Raw genomic sequence first — 22,258 nt, 5'->3', positions numbered from 1 at the left:
CACCCAGGGTAAGGCCCTTCAAACAGATAAGCCAGCCTAAGGTCTGATAGTTTGAACAGTTTCATCAGACCCTGGGCTGACTTAGTAGAGAGAAGTTGTTTTGGTATATGAGAGTAATGGAGGAGATGGCTGGGTTTATGCATGGAGAAATATCAACAGGCAAGCTGTTAATGATCATCAAGAAGTCGCTAGTTATACCTATCAGGAATTAGCTAACTACACTAACATGAGAAGCCCTGACCCCAACCACAAGTCTATATAAGACCTATGTTTACGCTGTAAAAATTTATTCCCTCACAATTTTAGAGGCTAGGATCTTGCCTCATCATTCCATAATAGAAAAGTAGACAGAGTGAAAGCATGCAATGGAACTGAATCTGTCCTATTAGCAACATGACATTGACTTATGGCATTTATTCCATCTCTCATCACTGACTGGGTCACTCCCTTCATGTAGGCCTTGCCTTTCAACTCCATGTCACTGAAAATCAAAGTTCCAAAGAGTATGGGGGAACCCATTAAAACCATAGCAAACCTCAGTATATCAAAACATCACAAAATTTATAAAATAAAAGAATAATAATTAACATAGCAGAAGTATCTATTCAGTTTTCAATTATTCACTGGCATATTGAAGAAACAGCATGCCTAATCACATATTACAATTTATTTGCTTGTCATTGACTAGTTAAAATAAATGGATTCCTATAACTTATACATGTCCAATTTGTAGAAATGTTGTTTGTATCTCTATAGTAGGGTTTTGATACTCAAAAATCCATATTAATATTTCATGTGGTGATGGTTAAAAATAAAAATGCTAAAATGAGAACTAGAGACATCTCAATCATTCCTTCAGGGACTTCCTTCATTTTGCTTTCTTCCCCCAGTTGTATGGCAATGCTTATGATGTTCTCTTAGAGTCAATGCATAAGTTAATTGAACAACAAACACTCAAAACTTCTTAACTAATTACCTAGGCAAATACAAGTCAACAGAAGTCCACGACGATTACTCTTATTGGGATTTTAATTTTCAAAAATTCTTTTAGCACAACTAAACAAATTGAGCCTATGAAAATACACAAGGGCAATTCTTCAAATGGTTCAAAGCTCCCATTTTAAGTATTTAAAAGATTTTTAAAACTTTTATCTGTATGTGTGGTTTACCTGAGTTTATGTCTGTGCACAACTTGTGTGCCTGGTGCCCTCAGAATCCAGAAGAGGGTGTCTGATCCCCAGGAAATGGAGTTACAGATATCTGTGAGTCACCATGTGGGCACTGGGAATTGAACCTGAGTCCTCTGGAAGAGCAGCAACTGCTCTTAACAGTTGGACCATCTCTCCAGCTCCCTACCTAAAAAAAAAAAATTCAATGACAATGTCTGGGCCAGAACTAGCCAGAAAACTATATCACTGTGAAAGCTTTGTCTTAGGATCACAGTCACCATATTTAATAACCAAGACTTACATAAAAATCACAAACTGACTGGCTTTACTTGATGTTGTTTTTCGTTAGCATTGGCTGCAAGCAATGAAATGGAGTTCATTGGAGGGACAGGTGTTGGCTAACCAGGGAACAGAGATGGAAGAGAGGGAAGGAAGGGGAAGCAGGAGGAGGAAGAAGGGAGGTGGAGGAAGATAAGGGGATAAGGGACGAACAGACCGGAGGCACACACTTCAAAGGGGAAGCTTGCACATGCGTACAGAGTCCTTATGCAGCCACACAATGTGTGACATAGCAGTGCAACGCAGGGCCCTCTGAGCTGTCTTAAGCATCTGTCTGAATGCTGGTGTGTACCCTGCCAGCTGGCAGGAGGCGGGGTCAGCATAATGCCAGGATGCCAACACTTGGAACATCAAAGTGTGTGTGTTCCAGGTGGGGGGTGCGCCTTTGGCTCATCGATGCCAAACACATATGTCATGTACTCACACTCACACATGTGCACACAAAAAAGAAGTGTACTTTATGCTTTCATCTGCACTTTTTTCCCCTTTTTGGTTTTTTTTTTTAAGCAGGATTTCTCTGTATAGCTTTGGAGTCTATCCTGGAACTCATGCTGTAGACCAGGTTGACCTCGAACTCACAGAGATCCTCCTGCCTCTGCCTCCGTAATGCTGGGAACAAAGGCACCACTCACCGGCTATAATCACATTTCTTAAGCTTACAAGTGTTTTCCTGTCTGGAAAGTTCAGAATCTTTTTCACAATATTCTGAAAAACGACTCAGTGCCTACTGACTTAGCTCTCCCTCTCTGCCTTCTGTGGAGAGCTTTCTGAAAGAACGGGAGAGGAGGAAAGACTTAAGCAATGTGGGGAACGCTGGGTGGAAATTCTTTGCTATGACCAGTAGCCTTCATAAAGTAGATTATCTCTCAAATTTGCACATAGACTTATTACCATCCTACTGCAATCATGGCGAAGATGAATAGGGCATGGGAACAAAGACAATTTAGTGAAACGAGTTTCTTTTCCTCTGAATTCTTTGAAGAAGGGACTCGTTAGACAGAGACCTGTATTGACCCAAGTTATGAAGCATGTCAGTTTGGTGATGTGCTCTTGGCACTAAGTCCCTAATTAGAAATTCCTTGAGAGCTGCTCCCAACAGGTGCTCCAAGATGAAAGGATGGACTGATCTAGAAGGTGACTCTGTATCAGGCACACAACACATGGGCTCAGGTGAACCGGCAGGAATAAGGTGTCTGCAGGAAGTGAAGTGTCATGATGCTGTGTTGGATTTTGAATGAGAGCGTGTCTGTCGTGGTGGTTGTGAGTATCACTCCTGCTGTCTTAAATTTAAGAGTCACTCATTCTTGGGTTGACATTGTTTAAACAGTTAAAGATCTGGAAATATGGCAGAGATATGAGACTAGAAACCTGTTGGCGAACATTCATTGAATATATTTAATTTACCCTTCTAGGATCATGCAAAGTTGTTTTCCAATTCAGTTCATTCTTAAGTATTAAAGTCAAGTAATTTGTTTTGCATGATGTAGAAGTGTGTCTCTCTAGCAAATGAAGTTTTTGAATTAGCCTGTGGTGTTGTTGTTTTTCTAGAGTGCTTTAAAGATGTCCTGCCTCTTCTCACTGTGGTCAATCCCTGTGGAGATTCTATGCTTGTCAGTAAATACTATGAAGCTGACCCCATGATTTCAAAACAACTTTAACAAAATTCGTCATTTCTTCTTACCTGTAATCACTGCTAAAATCTAATCTGTAAGAAATAGATGCATGGGGCTGGAGAGATGGCTCAGCCATTAAAGGCTAGGTTCACAACCAAAAATACAAGAAATAGATGCATGGAGCAATTCTGATGAGTACTGACAAACTCTCAGTTTGTTTTTGAAAAGACAAAGAACCCCAAGTGGTCCTGAGTGGGGGAATGGTGGGTAGACGCATTAACCATGTCTCCCTCTGTTACATCCTAGTTCTCATGGCTGGCAGTAAATTTCTATCTATTTATTGACACGTTCTGTTGGTACGCTGAAGAGGAGGCTTACTTTTATACACGAGTTATTCTGGGTGTAAGTAGATTTAATGACAATCTGTTATTGTTTCAGAAAAGAAAGTGCATTCTATTTTTCCAAGCTTCCGTGTTTTCACTATCCCTCCTTTTATGTTTCTAATTTATGGACAGTCTACATTGGCATGGGCCCGAGCATCTGCAGTGTGCCTAAATTTTAACTGCATGCTAATTCTGTTACCTGTCAGTCGAAACTTCATCTCACTGGTGAGAGGAACAAGTATGGTAAGTACTAAAATATTTTAAGTAAGCTCAGCTGCTGTTTCTTCCTCACATCGTGCAATTGAAACTGGAGAGACAGCCCAGAAGTGCTTTCCATGCAAACCTTAGAATCTGAGTTCAAATCTCCAGAATCCATGTAAAAAAAAAAACAGAAAACAAAAAGCAAAAAACAGGGTGTATTAGTGTGTGTCTGTAACATCAGAACTGTTGTGAGCCAGAGACAGAAGGATCATCAGGGACTAACTGTCCACCAACCTAACTTCAGTCTCAATAAGGGTCCTGATCTCAAGGGGAGGAAGCAAACAGTGACAGGGTAGTCAACCTGGCTTTGGACTGTGTGCATGGGGATAGGCATGCATATACATATATACACACACACACACACACACTCAGTGTGCATACAGCATGCTCACAACCTACATACTTACACACACACACTCAGTGTGCATACAGCATGCTCACAACCATACATACTTACACACACACACCTGCTTTTACAAGTGTCATTGGAAAACATGTATTTTCCTATGATACTCCCAGAAATTTGTGTTTACATTACTTAAAACTGAAAGTTGGTGCATCCAATTTGTCTTTGTTTTTGCCATTGACACTGGACTCATCCCTCAGCCTTTTCTCACATGCAGATGCAAGGGTAATGATGGTTTGAACTACAAGCATTTCTGACCGAAGGTGGATAAATAAAACATTGAGACAGGCATCACTTAGGAAACACCAGAATTCCTACCATAATCACAATCTCAGGATCCAGATTAAATCTGGTTATTTTTAACTGATCAGTGGTAACACCTTTTCCCAATTATATTTATTTCACCAGTGCTAATGACCTGCTTTCCTGTGTTACTGAAAACAACATGCATAAAAGATTGTAGGTCACCTTTATCAGAAGAAATACCTCATTGTAAAATTATATTAGTTATAGGTGCAGAATAACTTTATGTAATTAGAAATAGTGTACAGGTCATTCAAAACACAGGGTGGCAGTTAACACTTATGTGTTCTATATTAACAAGTTGACTTGTTGTGGCTATAAGGTTTATTTAAGAGCTTTGAGTTATATCCAGAGATCTAAGAATTACAACATTTGGATTGAGCTGAAATTCAGTAAAACAGCTAAAAAAAACCCTTGTTTTGCTGTGATCAAATGCTATGAGTTTTTAAGTCCTGTGTCCCCACCTGAAGCGACCTAGGAGTCAGTTGAACCTGAGTCTTAAGCCCTTAGGTCTCTTGGCATGTTAGCGCTGTGTACACTATCCCTGACTCATTGTTTGTGTTTTTTTTTATTTTGATACTTCAGTGCTGCAGAGGACCATGGGGAAGGCAACTAGACAAAAACCTTAAGTTTCACAAACTTGTTGCCTATGGGATAGCTGTTAATGCTGGTAAGAGATTACTAATTGTCTAATGGGTTTGGTACTGTCTAATTTCTAACTTCAGAGTCTTACTTTAATCTCTCCCAATCTCACCTCTAGAAAAAAAAATTTCTGCCCTTTATCTGACCACATGAAACCTCAACTTTACATTTTTTTTCAATTTCTAAAGTGAGACTTCCTTTTGTTTGTGAATAAGTGGCTTGTTTGTAATATAATTATAGAAACCTATTTAAACGGACATTTTGCTGTTCGTATAATCCAGAACTAAAATCGACTTCTATCCAAATCTCACCCATGCAATGGGAAAATGACTACTGCAGTTTAACGAATGATAGATACAGAGAGGGTAGTGTTTGTCTTTGTGTGGTGAGGATACCTTCCTCTTAGCTCTGACATTGGAGGCAGAAAAATGAAAAAAAGAAAAGAATGGTCATGTGGACATAAAAGGCTCATGAAAACACAGCTTGCAGGGTCATATGAACTGCTATTGTTACTGTTGCCCTTGTCATTTAAGTAGAAATTAGTATCTATGTGCAAGGTTAGACACCCATGAGAAAGAACAGAATAAAAGGGGAGTTAGCTATCAACTGACTTGTGGTTTTGCTGTGAAACAAAGACGTTGAAATAAAAGGCCATTGGAACGATAAAGAGTTATGATTCGGGACCCTTTCTCTCAAACCAATTTAACTATAAAATGTTTTCCTCATTTGTTTTTATTCTCTCATGCATAAAAAAAGAGCAGAGTAAAAGGAACACTCAAAACAAATGTGAATTTAATTAAGCAACAAGACATGACAGACGGTGCCCAAGTGCCAATTAACACAACTTTGGGTGCGCAGTCAGACATGTGGAGAAGATTCTCCCCATTGATTGTCTTAAACGCCAGATCAAACCAACTCAAGATCTGTTTTACAGAGGGTCTTTGTAGTTTGTGAGGAAATTCGTGTAAGAAAATATCAAGTCCTAGATGAAACAGCTGGTGGGTGGATGGTTAGGGACAAGGCTGGTGTCTCAAGGCCTGGAACACTGCAGAATTCACCTGTGTGCTTACAGCCCTTGAAAATGAATGACAATGACAGTAAATAGACATCAGCTTGGAGATGGAAGTCATTTCCACAACTTTGAAACTATCAAAACTCAGGATTAGCTCCCCCCTGAGGACACTGAGCTCCCTGCAGTGGGTGGCTTCCAGGCACAGTCCAGGAATCGAGGAGGAATTCTAGAACTCTCTGGGCTTGCTTTAAAATCTTCAGATTCCTTATTTTTGCCTTAAGAAGAGAGATTGGACACAGTAAAGAGACAAGAGGGATCTTGTTTCTACACATATCTTAAAGGCTTAAGAGAGTTCTAAGAATAAAAAGAAAATGGGGGCCATCAAAATTCATCAGGAAAGGACATAGAGGTTACATGAACGCATGAGTTGGAAAGGCTTTCTTCTTAGACCTCTGGGTATGTGTTCCTTATATATACTCACATGTCAATAGTATAAATGCATAGGTAATATACACTGAATGTCTCCTTTGAGCAGGGTACCCTGATAAGACCTAATACCATTTGAAACCCCTGTGATCCGCTCTGTTTCAGGGTGGTGTGAAATTTAGTGTGAGCAGTATTTGCCCAGTGTTTGACTGGATTCTTTATATAGCCTCTCTGTCGCTGGCTGTGTGAGTTCAGAGTTGGTCTCCAGCACTCTGTGGAGTTCAGAGAGCATCCATAGCAGTCTGATTTCTCTAGTTTGGTGACATATGTAGGTTAAGCTTGCTTGGAAATCTGAAGAATACAAGGTCGTTCATTTACTTGCTGTAATTGTAAATAAATAAGATCAAGTCCAAAAGCCCCAGAGCATAGCAGACACACTCCACGATAACTAGCCACACCCTCGTCGCCTTTTCCTCATGGGTACTCTCCAGAGTCTTGGGTGCCTTTGCTCAAATGTTTCCTCTCCTGAGATCCCCTCTCCTACATGGTCCTCCCTGAATAAGAAGGCAAGGGCCACTGTCTGTCCACTTGAACTAGACCTACATGTCACCTACATGTCACACTCCCAAAACAAGAGTAACAATTCTGTGTCTGAGAGCTTCTGAGGCGTGGAACGTCTCTTGTATCTTAGCAGCCCTGGTCACGAACATAATAAGACTGTAACCCATTTGCTCTAACTGGGGTGAGTGGCATCTAGACATATGCAAGAGAGGATGCAGGAGCTGACAGGAAAGCTACGAGACACAAATGCTGAGCTCTGAGTAGATGAAGCAAGGTTTGAGGATGAATGGATTCAAAACCATACGAATCATTCAAGATTATAAATTCACACTCTGCTGCAAGGAGAAAAAAAACCAGAATGTTCTTTCTCCCTCTTCCCCTCAAAAATCTCCAAAGGGCATTAGTATTCTTTCCAACCCACTTCTCTTGAACTCCTGCTGCTCTGCTCTGTTCCTGAGGATCTCCTGGGGCTCACCCCAGCAGGGTCAGAGCTGTATCTCCAAGCAAAGTACCCTCATCCAGTATTCCATGGCAACCAGCCCCACTGCTGTGGTTTCCAGCCCAACAAAGGCAGGATAGTGGAAAGAAAATTCTTTCCCTCATCCAGTCCTTGACAAAGCAATTACTGCATTTCACATTAACTAAGAAATGTGGCTAGCAACTGTGCTTTAAGAGGGGGAAAATGCTAAGGCCAGGTTTCATGGCTATACCTTGCTTCTCTCATTTGTCTTTCTGCTGTATTCACCGGGGAGCAGCTGCAGTGTCCCTGAGCTTATTTTATTAGCCTCGCCCATTATGCTGCTTTTCAAATAGCCAACTGGCTTAATAGAGGTGTGTAACCTTGGAAGAAATGCATCCACAGAGAAGTTTCTGCACGCCAACCTCTAATTTCTCATCCGTTCCCCTAGAAGTTGAACTGCAGGCTCTAATTGGTCGGATCATTAAAGGATGTAATTAGAGACTGGTGGATGTAGGCTAGGGAGGGGAGGGAAGAGGTAAAACAATGCTATCTCTAATCAAGGGCATCATGGAAAAGGCAGTGACAGGAGCTGTTTCTTCCAGCCTTCCTGCTCGCCTGCCTATGATAAGCAGGGATGCCTCCAACCATGAATAAATCGTGTTCAGGGACCTTAAGCCCACTGGCATAAAAATCGTAGTTCCACAGTCTTTGCGTTCTTATTAATGTACATCTTTCTGGATTCCCTGCTCCATGGCAGACCTTACAGACCCTTCCAATTGAAAAGCAGTACCTTGGAGCCTGGGTTTCCATCAACGAAGGTTGTAAATTGTGACCCACGCAGCTCTTTCCGCAAATTCTGCAGCTTGTGTCTGCCAGGTTTCAGGGGTGTAAAATTACCCTGAGTGCAACTCCTGATGAGTTGCTAAAATTAGTTCACAAACATCAATAAACAGAGCAGGAGCGGGTTGAGAAGAGAGGCTACAGAATAAAGGTACTGAGAAAATAATGATTTGGAGCTCCCAAGGCAGAGACGGCTCCAAAGGCACAAACTCTCCCAGATCCAACCGCTAACAAATGGCTACCAACCAGTTCACCACTTCTGCTGGAGGGACTCAGAGAGCCAACAAAGCTCCACTCCGAGTCCTGCCTCAGAGGTTTTAATGTGATTTACAAACACATGGCTCACAGCGTGCCAGAATGGTTCGGTTCTCTACCAGACCCTGCACTGGAAAGTCAGCCAGATTGTGGCTTCAGAAGCACTGAGGAGATTCTCTCCTAGGTCCTCCTTTCCATGCCAGCCTTAATTAAGGGGTGACTAACTCCAGAGCCACTGTTATCGCTGGCAGGCAGACAGAAGGGTACTAGAACTGACCCCTTTCCAAGATTCCCCCCAACTATATTTCCTTTGATCTCCAGGGGGAAAACTAAGAAAGAAAAGAAAGATGTAAATGGCACTTTCTTGGGGAAACTAGCTCTAATTGTAGCCTGTATGGGTTTTTGGGTTGTTGTTGTTTTTGTTTTGTTTTGTTGGCTTTTGTTTGTTTGTTGGTCTGCTCAGACGTTCACAGACCAATTAGATGCACATGTGCAGCATTGCCAAGATAGCCGGACCCTTGGAAAGTACTTGGGTAAGAAAAATCAAATTGTAGGAAGCCCCACTAAGAGCCTGGTGCATTTGGTGGTTAACAGAAAGAGGTATCTTGAGCTCTTGTCAGTAAATGGTAGTGTATACCATAGGAAGTCCACGGGGGCACACAAGGAGTCATTTTCCATCAGTGGTATTGGATTCAGTGCAAGAATGAAGATCTCCCATCTAAACCATTCACTATGGAGTTTTGGAAACAAATTAATATTTGAATCTCACATCCGTAGATCCTTGTTAAATGAAAAGCGTTTTCAGTGAGCTTCAGAGAAATACACAGACATCACAGGATGGAAGAGAGCTAAGATGCCGTGTGAGGGTGTGGCTATTTTTTTGTCCCATCTACCTATTTGACAGATGGGAAATTCAAGGCAGAAATAAATCAGGTAATCAAAAAGCATCACTTCAGTATTCTTTCTGATAGACACTAACACCCAATCTCAATGACTTTGAAGGAGAGAGGTATCAACTGCATCACTATGGCAAATCCATTTCAGAAATAACTATTGCCATACCACAATGGTTTGATGGTTCATACTGAAAAGAATAGGATACAATGTCTGAAGGGCAACAAAAGCAGTGCCTTCCTGTCACCTTCAAGTCCCAGCAGTCCTGAGTTTAACCGCCCATTGGTGTATCTCTAACTTTCAGCCTAGATCAAGTCTAAGGGGAAAATAATAGTTTACACAATCAAAGTGGGCTTGGGTGGTTTTTATCCCAAGGGTCCCTGAGATAACTAAGCTATAAGGAATTTAATCCACTTTGTAAAACCAAACCAAGGTAGAGAAGGCAGAAGCAAAGAAACATTTTAAGATGTAAACTTTAAAGTACACTAAAAATATGTGAAACAAAGTTCTACCATAGCCCTTTAGAGGTCGCCTCTTGGGAGGTGTCTTAGGTTTCCTTCTCCCTTATTAGTGTCTTCAGCTCAAACAGAAGACACGTGCCAATAGATGTGATCAGTAGCTCCATGTCCTAAACACATACTTAAGTTTAGTTTAATACTCATTTGGAAACCAACCTAACAGGAAACAGATTGTGATCAACAACTCATTACAAGGGAGAGGAGTGGTAGAAACACAGTTTGACTATAGATGGTATATTGGTGAGTCAGTCCCATAATACAATATGAAAATCAATTTCCAGTCCTGTGAAATGGGAATGCCCCCAGAACCTGTCTCCATGAAGGGAGAATCAAAGAAAGCAATGGGCAAAGAAGTGAGTGGGGAGAGGGATAAAATGGCAACAAACTCTTAGGATAACTGTGGTGATGACCTCAAACACCAGGCCTTAGCCTTAGAAACAGGGTCCTAACGCTTTGCCATACCACGGGATCCAAGAAAGACCATCAGAGTTTGATCTAAGTTCATTATTCAGGAAAAATAGCAAAATTAGTCAAAATAAACAATATAGCCCACATGTCCAAAGATTGGCCTTAAGGTCACATCAGCAGGTTTTCACCCAAACTTCACCATTATCCTTTGAATACTGGTCTGTAAAATGGGGCTCAGTGCCTGCAAACCAAATCAAGTGATACACCAACAGCATTGTCAACAGTGTCTGGTATGCAGTAAGCACTCCATAGAGGTTAGCTGTGAGAGACACAACCTGATTTTAAAAATTAGCTCAATTTTCAGAAGTTTAGAAATTGTGGTTGATGTCTGGGTTGAATTTAGCAAGCAGTTCCCAATTCACCTACACCACAGTGGTGATTGACACTCCGTGAGCCTTTCTCTTCTTGCATTCCTGGGCTGAGCAAGAGACCCCCTTTACAGGCATATGATGACAGAGTCTGAGTATTGATCAATGTCATTCCTCTGTGGAAACACCTGAGCTGGGTATTTTAGAAAGAAAATGGATATGTTTCTGAAGTGGAAATACTAAACAAGTTGTGTGAGTTCTTTCAAACGGCCCTGGGTTGTACTGCATCAGGGCAGAAGGAATTGTGTCTGAACCATACAGAGAGGGAAAGATCACTGTGATATCTGAGGCCAGAGCAGAGGAAGGGCTAGTAATGCCCTCCCTTTGGGACTGCTTCTTAACGGTCTTGTCACTCCTCAACTTTGGCGTATCAGTGTTACGATTAGAACCTTAGTGGGGAAAAACTACATACAAACCGTTACAGTTCCTAAGGAGAAAACACACTGTTTATTGGATGAAACCCTCACTGAGTCATAATAAAGATGAGAACTAAAGAAACACTGTCACAAGTTTTACTTGCTTCAGGGAGCTGCAGAAGTATGCCTGACTTAACACGTCCAACTTAAAGCCTAAAGGAAATTACACCAGAAGTATACATCAGTAGATATACGTCTCCAACCACAGTATCATCAACTGATTTCTTGACCCTTTCTTTTTAATCCCTATGTCTTGCTGTAATCTCAATGTCATTAAGCAAATAATTATGAAATATTTCTGATGCTAAGCAGTGAGTCAAGCTGAGGTTTTAAGGAGGGACAAGTCTCGATGAGTCAAAGTCCTTTGGAGATGTGCAAGCATAAATAAGCATTCAGAATAGTATGTGCTGAGAAGCTGAAATCAAAATATCCTGCATGTGGGTGCCCAACTGAAAAACATGTATAAAAAACAACTTTTGAATTGAGTCTTAAAGCATGAACAGAGTTTTGCCATTCAGAAAAAGGAAGTGATTTTGGCAGCAGGAGCCCAGGTAACAGAAAAGAAAATTCTGCTGAATAGAAGATGGCATTTCTAAATAATTGTATGGCTATGACCACAGGCACCAAAATAGCAGCAATATTCTGAGAAATCTTGTGTGTGTGTGTGTGTGTGTGTGCATTCATACCTGTGCATATGTGTATATAGATACCTGAAGTTGGCATTGGGTGGCTTCCTAGGTTGTTTTCTACCTTATGTTTTAAAACAGAGTCTCTCCATGAGCCTGGATTTCACCACATTTCTTGGTTAGACTGTCTAGCCAGCAGTTTCAAGTTTCAGCCTCTGCCCCACCCAGTATTGAGGTTATAAACCTGCACTGCTGTGCACGGCTCTTCTCATACAGGTGCTAGGGAAAGACTCAAGTCTTCACGCTTCCCTGGCAAGCCCTGTGCCAACTAAGCTTTTGCCCATCCCCAATACTCTCAGAAGCTGCTTGGTTTTTAATTTCCCTTCATTCTGCCCCACCTCCAATCACAGTGGACAACCATGGGGGATACTGGAAACACACCCACATTGTGTACAGACTTAGTGTGTGTATAGACTTAGTGTGTGTCTCAGCTACTTCCCATCGCAGACGCAGAAGTTAGGAAAGTAGGCAAATAAACTATATCCTACATAATGAATCCTGCATTCACACTTGAGTCTGATCACAATGGCATGTGTCAACTGGCCACCCACCTTGGTCCCCATGGAGATAATACCGGCTGCTGGCTTCTCAACAGAGTTCCCAAGCTAGAAGAGAAAAGCATGGATGCAGAATCTTCAAGGCAGATCACACTGTGTCCTTGAACTTGGCCTCTTTACCTAGAATATAAACATCATCAGCTCTCGGAATTAAATAGCACACTTTACTTAAGAGTACAGAAAGAATATGTTTGGTTCCACAAATACTGCCTCGTTTCAATTCTGTGAGAATCATCTGTGTATGTGTGTGTGTGTGTGTAGATGTATAAGTGCATATATGTATGCACATATATATGCATCCATGTTTGAATATATGAAGCAAAGAACCGAAAATAATGTCTGGAAAAAGTGCAAAGAGATTTATCTCCCTGGTGTCAACCTACATGTCAAGTAAACATATATTGTTGTATGTGATGCATGTATTACAGGATAATTCTTTCTGACTTCTTCAGGAAGCTTTGTATTCTTATACCCATGAGTACCACCACATTTCCTTAAGAATTATACCATCTCTGTAACCATGTTAGCACTACTATTGTACTATGATGAAACACCACGGCCAAAAAAGCAAGTTAGGGAGAAAAGGGTTTGTCTCCATGACTGAAGGAAGTCAGTGCAAGACCTCCAACAGGGCAAGAATCTTGAGTTAGGATCTGATGTAGAGGCCATGGAGGGGCGCTGCTTAGTGACTTGCTCCCCATGGCTTGCTCAGCCTGCTTTTCTTACATAACCCAGGACCACCATCCCAGAGGTGACTCCATTCATAATGGGGTAGGCCCTCTCACATCAATCACTAATTAAGAAAATATCCTGTAGACTGTCTCATAGCCCAATCCAATAGAGGCATTTTTCTCAATTGAAACTCCTCCTCTATGTCAAATTGCCATAAAACTAGCCAGTACAATTACCATGTCTTGATATCATGACTTGCATCACTTCCAAAATGATTATATATATAAAATTAAATCATGGTGAACTGAGATCACTTTATTTCTTGATAATATCAAAATGCATGTGTAAGCCACACACTACATGTTCCACTCCGTTCAAGACACTGGGAAAGACATACAAATAAATCACTTATCCTTGCCAATTGCCAAAACCAGAATAGAGAAACTTAAGGTAGCTGCATGGTAGAACTAAAAGGAGTGCGTTTGATGCAACCTATGTCTGATGTCTCTTCATCCTCAGCGATCCACGTTGTGGCACACTGGTTCAACATGGAGCGTTACCACCTGGGTCAGGCCAAGGATGCCGGCGGACTGCTGGCTGTGCTTTCCAAACTTGGCAATGCCCCAAATGAGAGCTACCTCAATCCGGTCCGCACCTTGTATATGGTGAGTTCTCGCATGTTCACCAGTCTCGTTTCTACAGAATCCCTCACATCCCCATACCAAGAGTCATAGATCTCAAAAGCTTTATCTAAAAGAACCGGGTAAAAGAGGTTTCTGCCAAATGCTAATATCAATTTCACCCTTTTATTTTCCAAAAGCTAGTTTTCCAGCAATTAGTGTGGCTGGAAGGATGTGAACAAGGAGAAAATATACTCTGCTTAATTAATTTATACTGAGAGTGTATATGTGATATTTTAGGAATGCAAAGGCCCACTATAGCAGTAATATTATGAATTTTAAAAGCATCTCCTGATAAGATTTCCTTCCCTGATGTTAGATTCATAAAGCATACACCACCCAGATCTAGAAATGATAGATGAGGTGCTTCGTTTTCAGCCTGCAGATTGTTTTCTGGTCTGTTTTGTGCACCTCATATTATGGCACATGTGTGAACAGCTGGTTTGCCAAACCAAACATGGACCTAAAAAGGTCATTTCCAAATGACAACTGCATGGCTAGTGACTCCATTAATGATAACATCTAAAGGCACAGAGTAGCAGTGACTCTGGGAAGAAAAAATAAAATCAGTCACAGCATCCTGTGGTAAAGGTAGAGGTAAAGACTCCCCTCAGCCCACCCTTACACCTTCTCTTATTGGTTCATACAAATATTTCCTAACTACCATATGGGAACAAAGACCAAGTTGTTTCTTTTTAATCTAAAAAAATAATCTGTTTTCCAAGAAATGTCTTCTAGGCCATCAACAGGAGTCTATCTGTCTGTTATTAACCTGGGCCCTCTCTCTAAGTGCCCATGCTCCTTTATTTGAGAAGGGAGATTTAGACTCCAGTTAGGAGGAAATTCTTCCACGTCAAATCATTGATTCTGTCATGAAGGCTTACAACATCAGGCCATTAATAAACTGAATTCCCTTTTCTAACTGACAGCAATTAGAAGCACAAATTTCATAGCTACAAATCAAAACTGCAGATGCCCTAAGCATGCGGAAGTACCTTTAATGCTATTTTGTTGAATCTCAGAATTTATCTGGCCACCTGTTTGGGTCTACATTTTCCCCTACTAAGGCTTTACAAAATTCACTGCTCACCGGAGACTCAAGAATAAATCTCAACATCTTGAAGAGACTATGCAATAAATAGTATTTATTATAAACAACCTTTAAAGCAATTTAACAAGCTAATTAAGCTACTTCAAACACAGTTGTTTCAAAATTTTAGAAGCAATATACTGTGTAAGTACTAGTTAGTCTCAGAAGCCTCTAATTTGGGTATTTAAAGAGATGATTATCAATAACTTGAAACATACATTGAAGCAATTCACAGGTGAGGCAGTGGGATTACTTTAGACTATTCAAGGCAACTGAGCCAGTCCATAAATGTTTCACAGGGAAACAAGAAGAAACCCACTTTAATAGGAAAAAAATAATGATTTGAAATTAGCACATCAAATGCTGTAAATTGACTTATAAAGTTCTGAGTATACTTACAAAAATATTTAAAATGTTTTATGTACACTCTCTTTCAATTTTATCCCACTCTTCTGCTCTGTGAAGAGAAGAAAGTAAACAATGGAGAAGCCCCTGTCCAAATTACTTCCAAATCTCAAAGCAGCCTAAATTAATGAGGTTTTACTGACAAAAGATATAGTGTGAGTTTATTGAGCTGGTAGTTGGCTCAGTGATGAGAACACGGGGTATGAATACTAATGACTAAGCAAGAATCTGGGAGCTCACAATAAAAACAAAATGCACTGCAATTAATATTCTTAAAGGCTATTTAACTGTCCTTCTCACTCTTGGGTCACAGTCTGCCCTTTGGGAAGTACCCACCAGATAGGAATAGCTAACCCCTTATTGATCAGAGAGGATTTAGCAAGCCTTATATCAAGGCCCCCTGAGGTAAAGTGAAGGAAATGCAAGTCATGGTCCTTCCAATTAAAAAGCTAGAGCAAGGCATAACCACCAGGGGAACTGAGCAAGCCATGGCTTTATTAGGCGTGCCCCTAAGGAACCTCTCCCCCAAAAAAGTGTTTATTAATGTTAAGATGCAATTAAGCATGGCCAGCCACATTCTTAATCTTAAAAATTAAAATCTTGAAATGAGAGCTTGTTCTGCAGCCATTGTCCTTCAAATGCTTTCTATGCTTTCTGGTAGCAACTCAGAATAGTAGCTTTGACGAGAAAAATAACTCTTGCAAATGGAAAATATGGACTTAATGGCCTGGTATCCTATAAAATTTGAGCAGAGCAAATATCCATGGTAAGACATGGGAAGAGGAAGAATTTGCACAACTGGTTTCTTGAAGCATACCTGGACCTTGTTGTGGGGTCCTGTGCATTGGAGCAAAGCACCCTAAATTGCTCTTTGCTTGGGTCCCCTAGTGCTAATAGTGATCAAAGTGCAAAAATCCAAGATATTAATTTGGTGGCACTTGCATCTCCTAGAGCACGACCACAGAGCTACTGATGACAGTCTCGGGGACTACCGGCCTGGCGATCTCTCTAGCATTGATCTTGATTATGACCTCTTCAAGTGAGTTCATCAGACAATCCTCTTATGAGCTATTCTGGTATACACACCATGTTTTCATCATCTTCTTCATCAGCCTGGCTATCCATGGAGGAGGGTAAGTCCGCGTTACACTCAGGGCACTCAGATCTGTGCCTCTACGTATACACATCCCCCTGACTATTGGGAAATTGTGACTAGAGCATCAGCGAACATGGCTGAGCAAGCATTTGCCTAGTCCCTTGAGTGCCTGCTGAGGATGGTACAGCTGGGTGGTGAGAATGCTCCACACTTATTTCCATAATGGTTGCACCAGTTTCCAACCCTACCAGCAGTGAATGAAGGCCCCTTCCCCTTGCATCCTCGCCAACATTACTTGTCAGTTGTTTTCTCTACCTTCGCCTTTCTGACAGACTTAAGATGAAATCTCCAAGTGGTTTTCATTTGCATTTCTCTAATAGCTGAGGATGGTAAAGACTTTGGGATATTCCTTATCTGTTTTTAGCTCTTCTTTTGAGACCTCTCTGTTCAGATTCCTAACCCATTTTTTTAAGCTGGGTTGTTTGTTTAACTCTGGTTTTTTAATTCTTTGTATACTATGGACATTAATCCCCTGTCAGATGTACAGATAGCAAATATTTGCTCCTATCCTATAGCTTCCCCCCTCACATTATTGTTTCCTTTGTGTATAGAACTCTTTGGTTTTTTGAAGTCACGATTGACAACTGTTGGCCTTAATTCTCAAGTGAGAATTAAGAAAGACTATTCAGAAAGTCCTTTCCTACACCGATATCCTGTAGGATTCAGCCTATGTTTTCTTCTAACAGCTCCAGTGTTTTCAGGTTTCACAGTGAGGTCTTTGATCAATTTGAAGCTGATACTTGTGCAAGGTCATACATATGGGTCTAATTTCCTTCACCTACATATAGATACCTAATTCTCCCAGCATTCACTGTTGAAGATGCTGTCTTTCCTCCAGTGTGCATTTTTGGCAACTTTGTCAAATACAAGATGGCTGTAATTATGTGTAGTTATGTTTGAGCCTTCTATTTAGTGTCATGGATCTACATGTCTGTATTTGTGCCAGTGCCACACTCCTTTTAGTACTATGGCTCTTAATGTACCTTGAAATATGGTATGGGAATCCTCCCCAACATTGTTGTTCTTGCTCAGGATTGCTTTTTGGCTCACTGGGGTCTTTTGTGGTTCCATATTAATTTTAGGATTTTTTCTCATTTCTGTGAATAACTTCACAGGAATTATGATTAGGGTTGTACTGAGTCTGTGACATGAAAAATGGGTCTTTTGACAACATTAATTCTATCACTCCATGAGCATGAGCAGTCTTTCCATTTTCTAGTGTCTTCCTTCCATTTCTTTCTTTAGAGATTTAAATATCCCACTGTAGAGGTCTTTCACCTCTTTGGTTAAGTTTATTCCTAAACATCTTTGAGGCTACTGTGAATAGGAATGTTTTTATGGTCTCTCTTTCAGTCTGTTTGTTGTTAGTATGAAGGGAGGTTACTGATTTTTGTAAGTTGACTTAAGAAATCTCAGTGTGATCCCGCTTTTAACATGGAAAAATTTCCTGCAACCCTCTACAACCACAGCCCCTGCACTCACAGCCCTTGTTCTGAACAAGTGGATCCCAATGGTCATTAACTTGCTGAAGATGTTTTTGTGCGCAAACGATATCTCACAAGGAGAATGCTGGAGTTATTGAAACCTCACTGAAAGGCTTATTTGGCGATAAGGACCCTTTTAATCTCATCTTGACATATTCTGCAGCTACTATTTACATCAAAAGTGATTTGCATATTCTATACAAAATGCCAAGTAGCTGTAGGATTGTTGGAAGCCAATGAAGTTCACTAGTTTACCTATTATGCAATGGTATAGGTGGAGAAATTTTAAACTTTTACTTTCTAAATAACATATATGGAATGATCTAGAACCTCCTGTGGATAGCATGGGGGAAACTGCCTAACATCTAAGGATGAAGGTACCAAAATGTATGGCGTCCACAATCTATCTCCCATTTATCATTCCCCCACCTTAGGTCACCATCATTTGTGTCCTGGAGATTCACAAATAGTCTTGCTCTCCTGACTCAAAGGAATGTTATCAAGCTTGAGTGACTTCTCAGGAACAGAGTCAGAGGCTAACGCATCACTTCTAAGTGACACCAGACTGCTTCCAAGAATGTTACTGCTACTTGCCCTCCTCCCCATGCCCTGTAATACTTACTCAAGAAGACCACTACTCCACAGCCACACCAGGACATGTGTCTCTGGGATGTTTCTCTGTCTATGAGAACCTAGTTTCTCAAGACAAGCCAATGCATCTTCTTCACAACCACCTAGAAACTGAGCAGCTCCCAGACTGGTCTGGTCCTTTACAAGTCAGGAAAAGTCATCCTGAGAGTTGATGCCAAAGCATTTTGCAAAGGTCAGTTAGTCATGCATCTGTAACAAATGCAATATAGTAGGATTACAGGACTCTTTATCCAGTGCTCCGTTCATTCAGGATTCTCTTTCTACTTTTAAATTTATCAATCTGGCCTCAAAGACACATTTCAAAGTGACCTGTTTTGACCTTGTCAAATGCTAAGCCCACTAGTGGTCACTGGGGGGAAAAACTATTATTCTGGGCACTTCTTTTGACTTATTCACTTGAAACTTCTAAGCGCTCAGAAACAAGCTAAGAAGGGTAGAAGTTAAATCAATCTGCAAAAGGAACCAATCGTACAAAGTTAGCCAATTAGCCCAAATCAGCAATCAGAGCGAGATGAAACCTAATTAAATTCAACAGTCTACAAAAGGATGTGTTCAAACAATTTCCTTCATTATGAATTCTCTAATATAGACACTTTCAATGTGACACAGGATACCACAGAGGGGCAATGCTTTTTTGAGATCTTCAAAGTTATCCAAAGCATTTTAAATGCCTATTTTTAAAGACGCCGAGGGAAGTGAATGGCAGCCCAAGTTTCAAGAGATAGGAGTGTTTTTCTGGAACCCACTGCAGAGTATAAATCCATGTAAAGGCAATGCACAAAATCGACTTGACATTTTCGTGCTTTTTGTTTTGCTGTGGTGTGTGTGTCTGTGTTTCTTTTTCTAAGTCGGATTGTTCGAGGCCAAACTCCAGAGAGTCTCCAGCTGCACAATGTCACCTTCTGCAAAGACCGCTATGCTGAATGGCAGGCAGCTGCCTTGTGCCCTGTTCCGCAATTTTCTGGCAAAGAACCTTCGGTAAGAATGAACCCAGGAGCTTTTTAAAAATAACTGTCCCCACAGTTAAAATAACGAGAACTTTTATAGGCTTGAAAAAAGAACCGCCCATGTCACCACTAGATGAAGTCAACTCTTCATTAAGTGGGCTAATGGAGAAATCGAGTTATGGATAATTTTAAAAGAGATTTACTGCCAAAAGCACTTTATTCAGCCTGGAAATGTATTCTGCTCAGGCTTAAATATGGATCTCTGATACTGAAGGACTTCATAACAGCAGAGTAATGGCTGTGAGGGATCTAGCCTGGTGGTGGCTGTCCACGCTCTGCTCCATCTTTTTCCCTCTGCCTGTCTCCTGGGTATCTGAGAGAACCAAGCGTCTTCATAAGCGTACCTTCTCTCTCTCTCTCTCCAATCAAAGGAACTGCAATCAAAATAATTAGGGGTGTCCAATTACTTTTGTTCTAATTAAATTCAATGTTAGCCAAGAATAGGTTTAATTAATTTGAGTATTAATTTAATGATAGTGTCCACAGATTTGGAAAGTAATGTTTTCTGTGTTTGCAGCAGGCATTGTAGTTGGTGACATCAGTAAACAGGAGTAATTGGTCTCCAAACCGTTGGTTCAACTGGGTGATTGACAGGTGGCAGACAATAAATGATTGACACGTGGCAGACAATAAATGAAATGACTACATGAAAAGGAGGAGAAGGCTAAGGCTGTATCTCAGTTGATAGAATGTTTTTCTAGCGTACACAAAGCACTGAGTTTGAGCCCCAGCACCACAGAAAGCAAGCATGGTAACACGCTGTAACTGGGGCACTCAGAGTGTGGGAGCAGGGGGAATTATCAACCATTTGGAGATTCCCCAAAAGTCTAACTGTCCTGGAAGACAGGAGACCTTGTTTCAAAACAAACAAAAATAGAAAAGGAAAACTAGGAGGCAGCAAGTGCCCAAAATGTGTATCATTTAAAATGGAATAATAGTCTATAACAGCATATAAACTGTGAGGATTTGGGAAATTCAACAATGATATCAGAAGAATATAAATAATCATTTTTTAATTCTCAATACACTAAATTCAGTGCCAATTTTAAGGGAGAAACTGCTGGGAGAAATGTTTAAAATTGAGAGATGTGCCCATTAGACTGTGGTTCTTTTAATGGCTGGTATAGATTGTCTCCGTCTTAAACTCAACTCTCGGTAGCCACTATCTGGCCTGCATATTAATGAAGACCATGAATACCTCTCTAAAATTTTCAGTCACAGCATCTCCATTAAAAAAATCAATACTCTCTCACACTTCATGAATACAGACCAGGGCCTGCTCAAGCAGTGTACGCTGGCATAAATTATGATTAAGAGGGGAAACTTGCCCAGCTCTCGCTCACTCCCCCGCCACACCTCTTTGCACACCCAAACTCACAGCGCCACCCTTGCCCATTATTTTTAATGGATCCTGATCCAAAGCGTGTGTGGGCTGTGCAATCACTGCGTGGCTGGACTGTACAATATTCCCTCTGATGTCTTAGAGATGCTGAACCAGAAAGGCATTCCAAGGACACCGAGGGGTCCCATGCTTCACTGCACCTGACCTAACACCACTTAACAAGACTCAATTTGGTCCTCTTTGCCTCTCTTTCCTGGGGCATTTTTAATGAAAATTTTGTCTGTAGAAGTATTCATCAGTGATGCAGTGTTGAGAGAATCTTTTGTCCATCACATTGTATAAACCGTCCAAAGAAATCCCCAACCCTCTTTTCTCCCCCCCATCTCACAGGCACACACACCTGCAGATTTGAGAGTTGCTCATGCAATCAAGCTGTCTTGGTCCTCCTTAACCAAGGAATTAGTCCATTTCCCTGCAGATCATAATTATATTACTCTGCTTTTCCCCCCACTTTCTAGGAATGATATTAATGGTAAGAGGGAAAACTTGGGCCAAGGTAGAGTCAATGGGTAAGCAATGTCCACCAAGTGGTATGTTACCATGCTTGCCCATCAGTAGACAAACACAGGACTCAGGCATGGGAGTCCTAGCCAAGGAGAGATTATTGTCTATAAAAAATAGGGCATTCATAACCATCAAATAAAATCAAAGGCAGATGGCCCTTATTTTCTGATAGGAATAAAAATGGAGGTATCAAGTTTCATTGCTGTTGCTATTAAGCCAACATGTTTTCACTTCTGTGCATTCACTGTACCGTGATTTCTCTGAACATTTTTGGAGTAGGCAACAAGAAAACCATATGGGTTTTCAGTACTAAAGAAGCTGACATATTAAACAGTCTTGGTCCTTTAAAGGATGGAGAAAGTGAGGTTAAGTTTGTTTCAAAGGGTTGCCTCTGCTACAAAGGGCATTCCTTCCAAGCAAAGTCATACCATGAAAAAAGCTCCCAACTTTGTGGCAGGCTGTGGCATTTCTTCCCCACATCCTATGACATTCCTTACAAATCTCTGACACTCTTCTAAGAGTTCCTTTACATGTTCCCAGCATCATTTTTATCTCTGTGAATAAGCCCAAAACATTCAAGAGCTTGGCAGGAACTTAAATAAGAATTTTCTCCAATCATTTTCCAATTAG

The 22,258-nt window shown here is 40.9% G+C and overlaps 1 protein-coding gene and 1 long non-coding RNA gene across 3 annotated transcripts in view; one reads left to right on the top strand and one right to left on the bottom strand.

Moving 5' to 3' along the window:
* The window catches only part of LOC106023287, a 330,297-nt gene extending 317,604 nt beyond the window's left edge, over nucleotides 1–12,693 (bottom strand). Inside the window, exon 1 of one of the 2 annotated variants that reach the window (XR_005869548.1) lies at nucleotides 12,572–12,693. This is a non-coding gene — a long non-coding RNA (uncharacterized LOC106023287). Of the gene's footprint in view, nucleotides 1–8,365; nucleotides 8,643–12,571 lie in introns of those variants that run through there. The other variant, XR_001197819.3, reaches the window with a different exon arrangement.
* The window catches only part of Nox3 (NADPH oxidase 3), a 58,643-nt gene continuing 39,105 nt past the window's right edge, over nucleotides 2,721–22,258 (top strand). The window contains exons 1-7 of the mRNA XM_005065910.3: nucleotides 2,721–2,768; nucleotides 3,428–3,523; nucleotides 3,637–3,747; nucleotides 5,060–5,144; nucleotides 13,769–13,914; nucleotides 16,376–16,557; nucleotides 19,564–19,693. Of these exons, the coding sequence (XP_005065967.1) occupies nucleotides 2,721–2,768; nucleotides 3,428–3,523; nucleotides 3,637–3,747; nucleotides 5,060–5,144; nucleotides 13,769–13,914; nucleotides 16,376–16,557; nucleotides 19,564–19,693 (798 nt within the window). The remainder of the gene's footprint in view (nucleotides 2,769–3,427; nucleotides 3,524–3,636; nucleotides 3,748–5,059; nucleotides 5,145–13,768; nucleotides 13,915–16,375; nucleotides 16,558–19,563; nucleotides 19,694–22,258) is intronic.

This window comes from Mesocricetus auratus, unplaced genomic scaffold, assembly GCF_017639785.1.
Source record: "Mesocricetus auratus isolate SY011 unplaced genomic scaffold, BCM_Maur_2.0 Super-Scaffold_100018, whole genome shotgun sequence".
Taxonomy (NCBI): Eukaryota; Metazoa; Chordata; class Mammalia; order Rodentia; family Cricetidae; genus Mesocricetus; species Mesocricetus auratus.
Note: the sequence above shows the minus strand (reverse complement) of the source record. Positions and strands in the feature narration are given on the sequence as shown.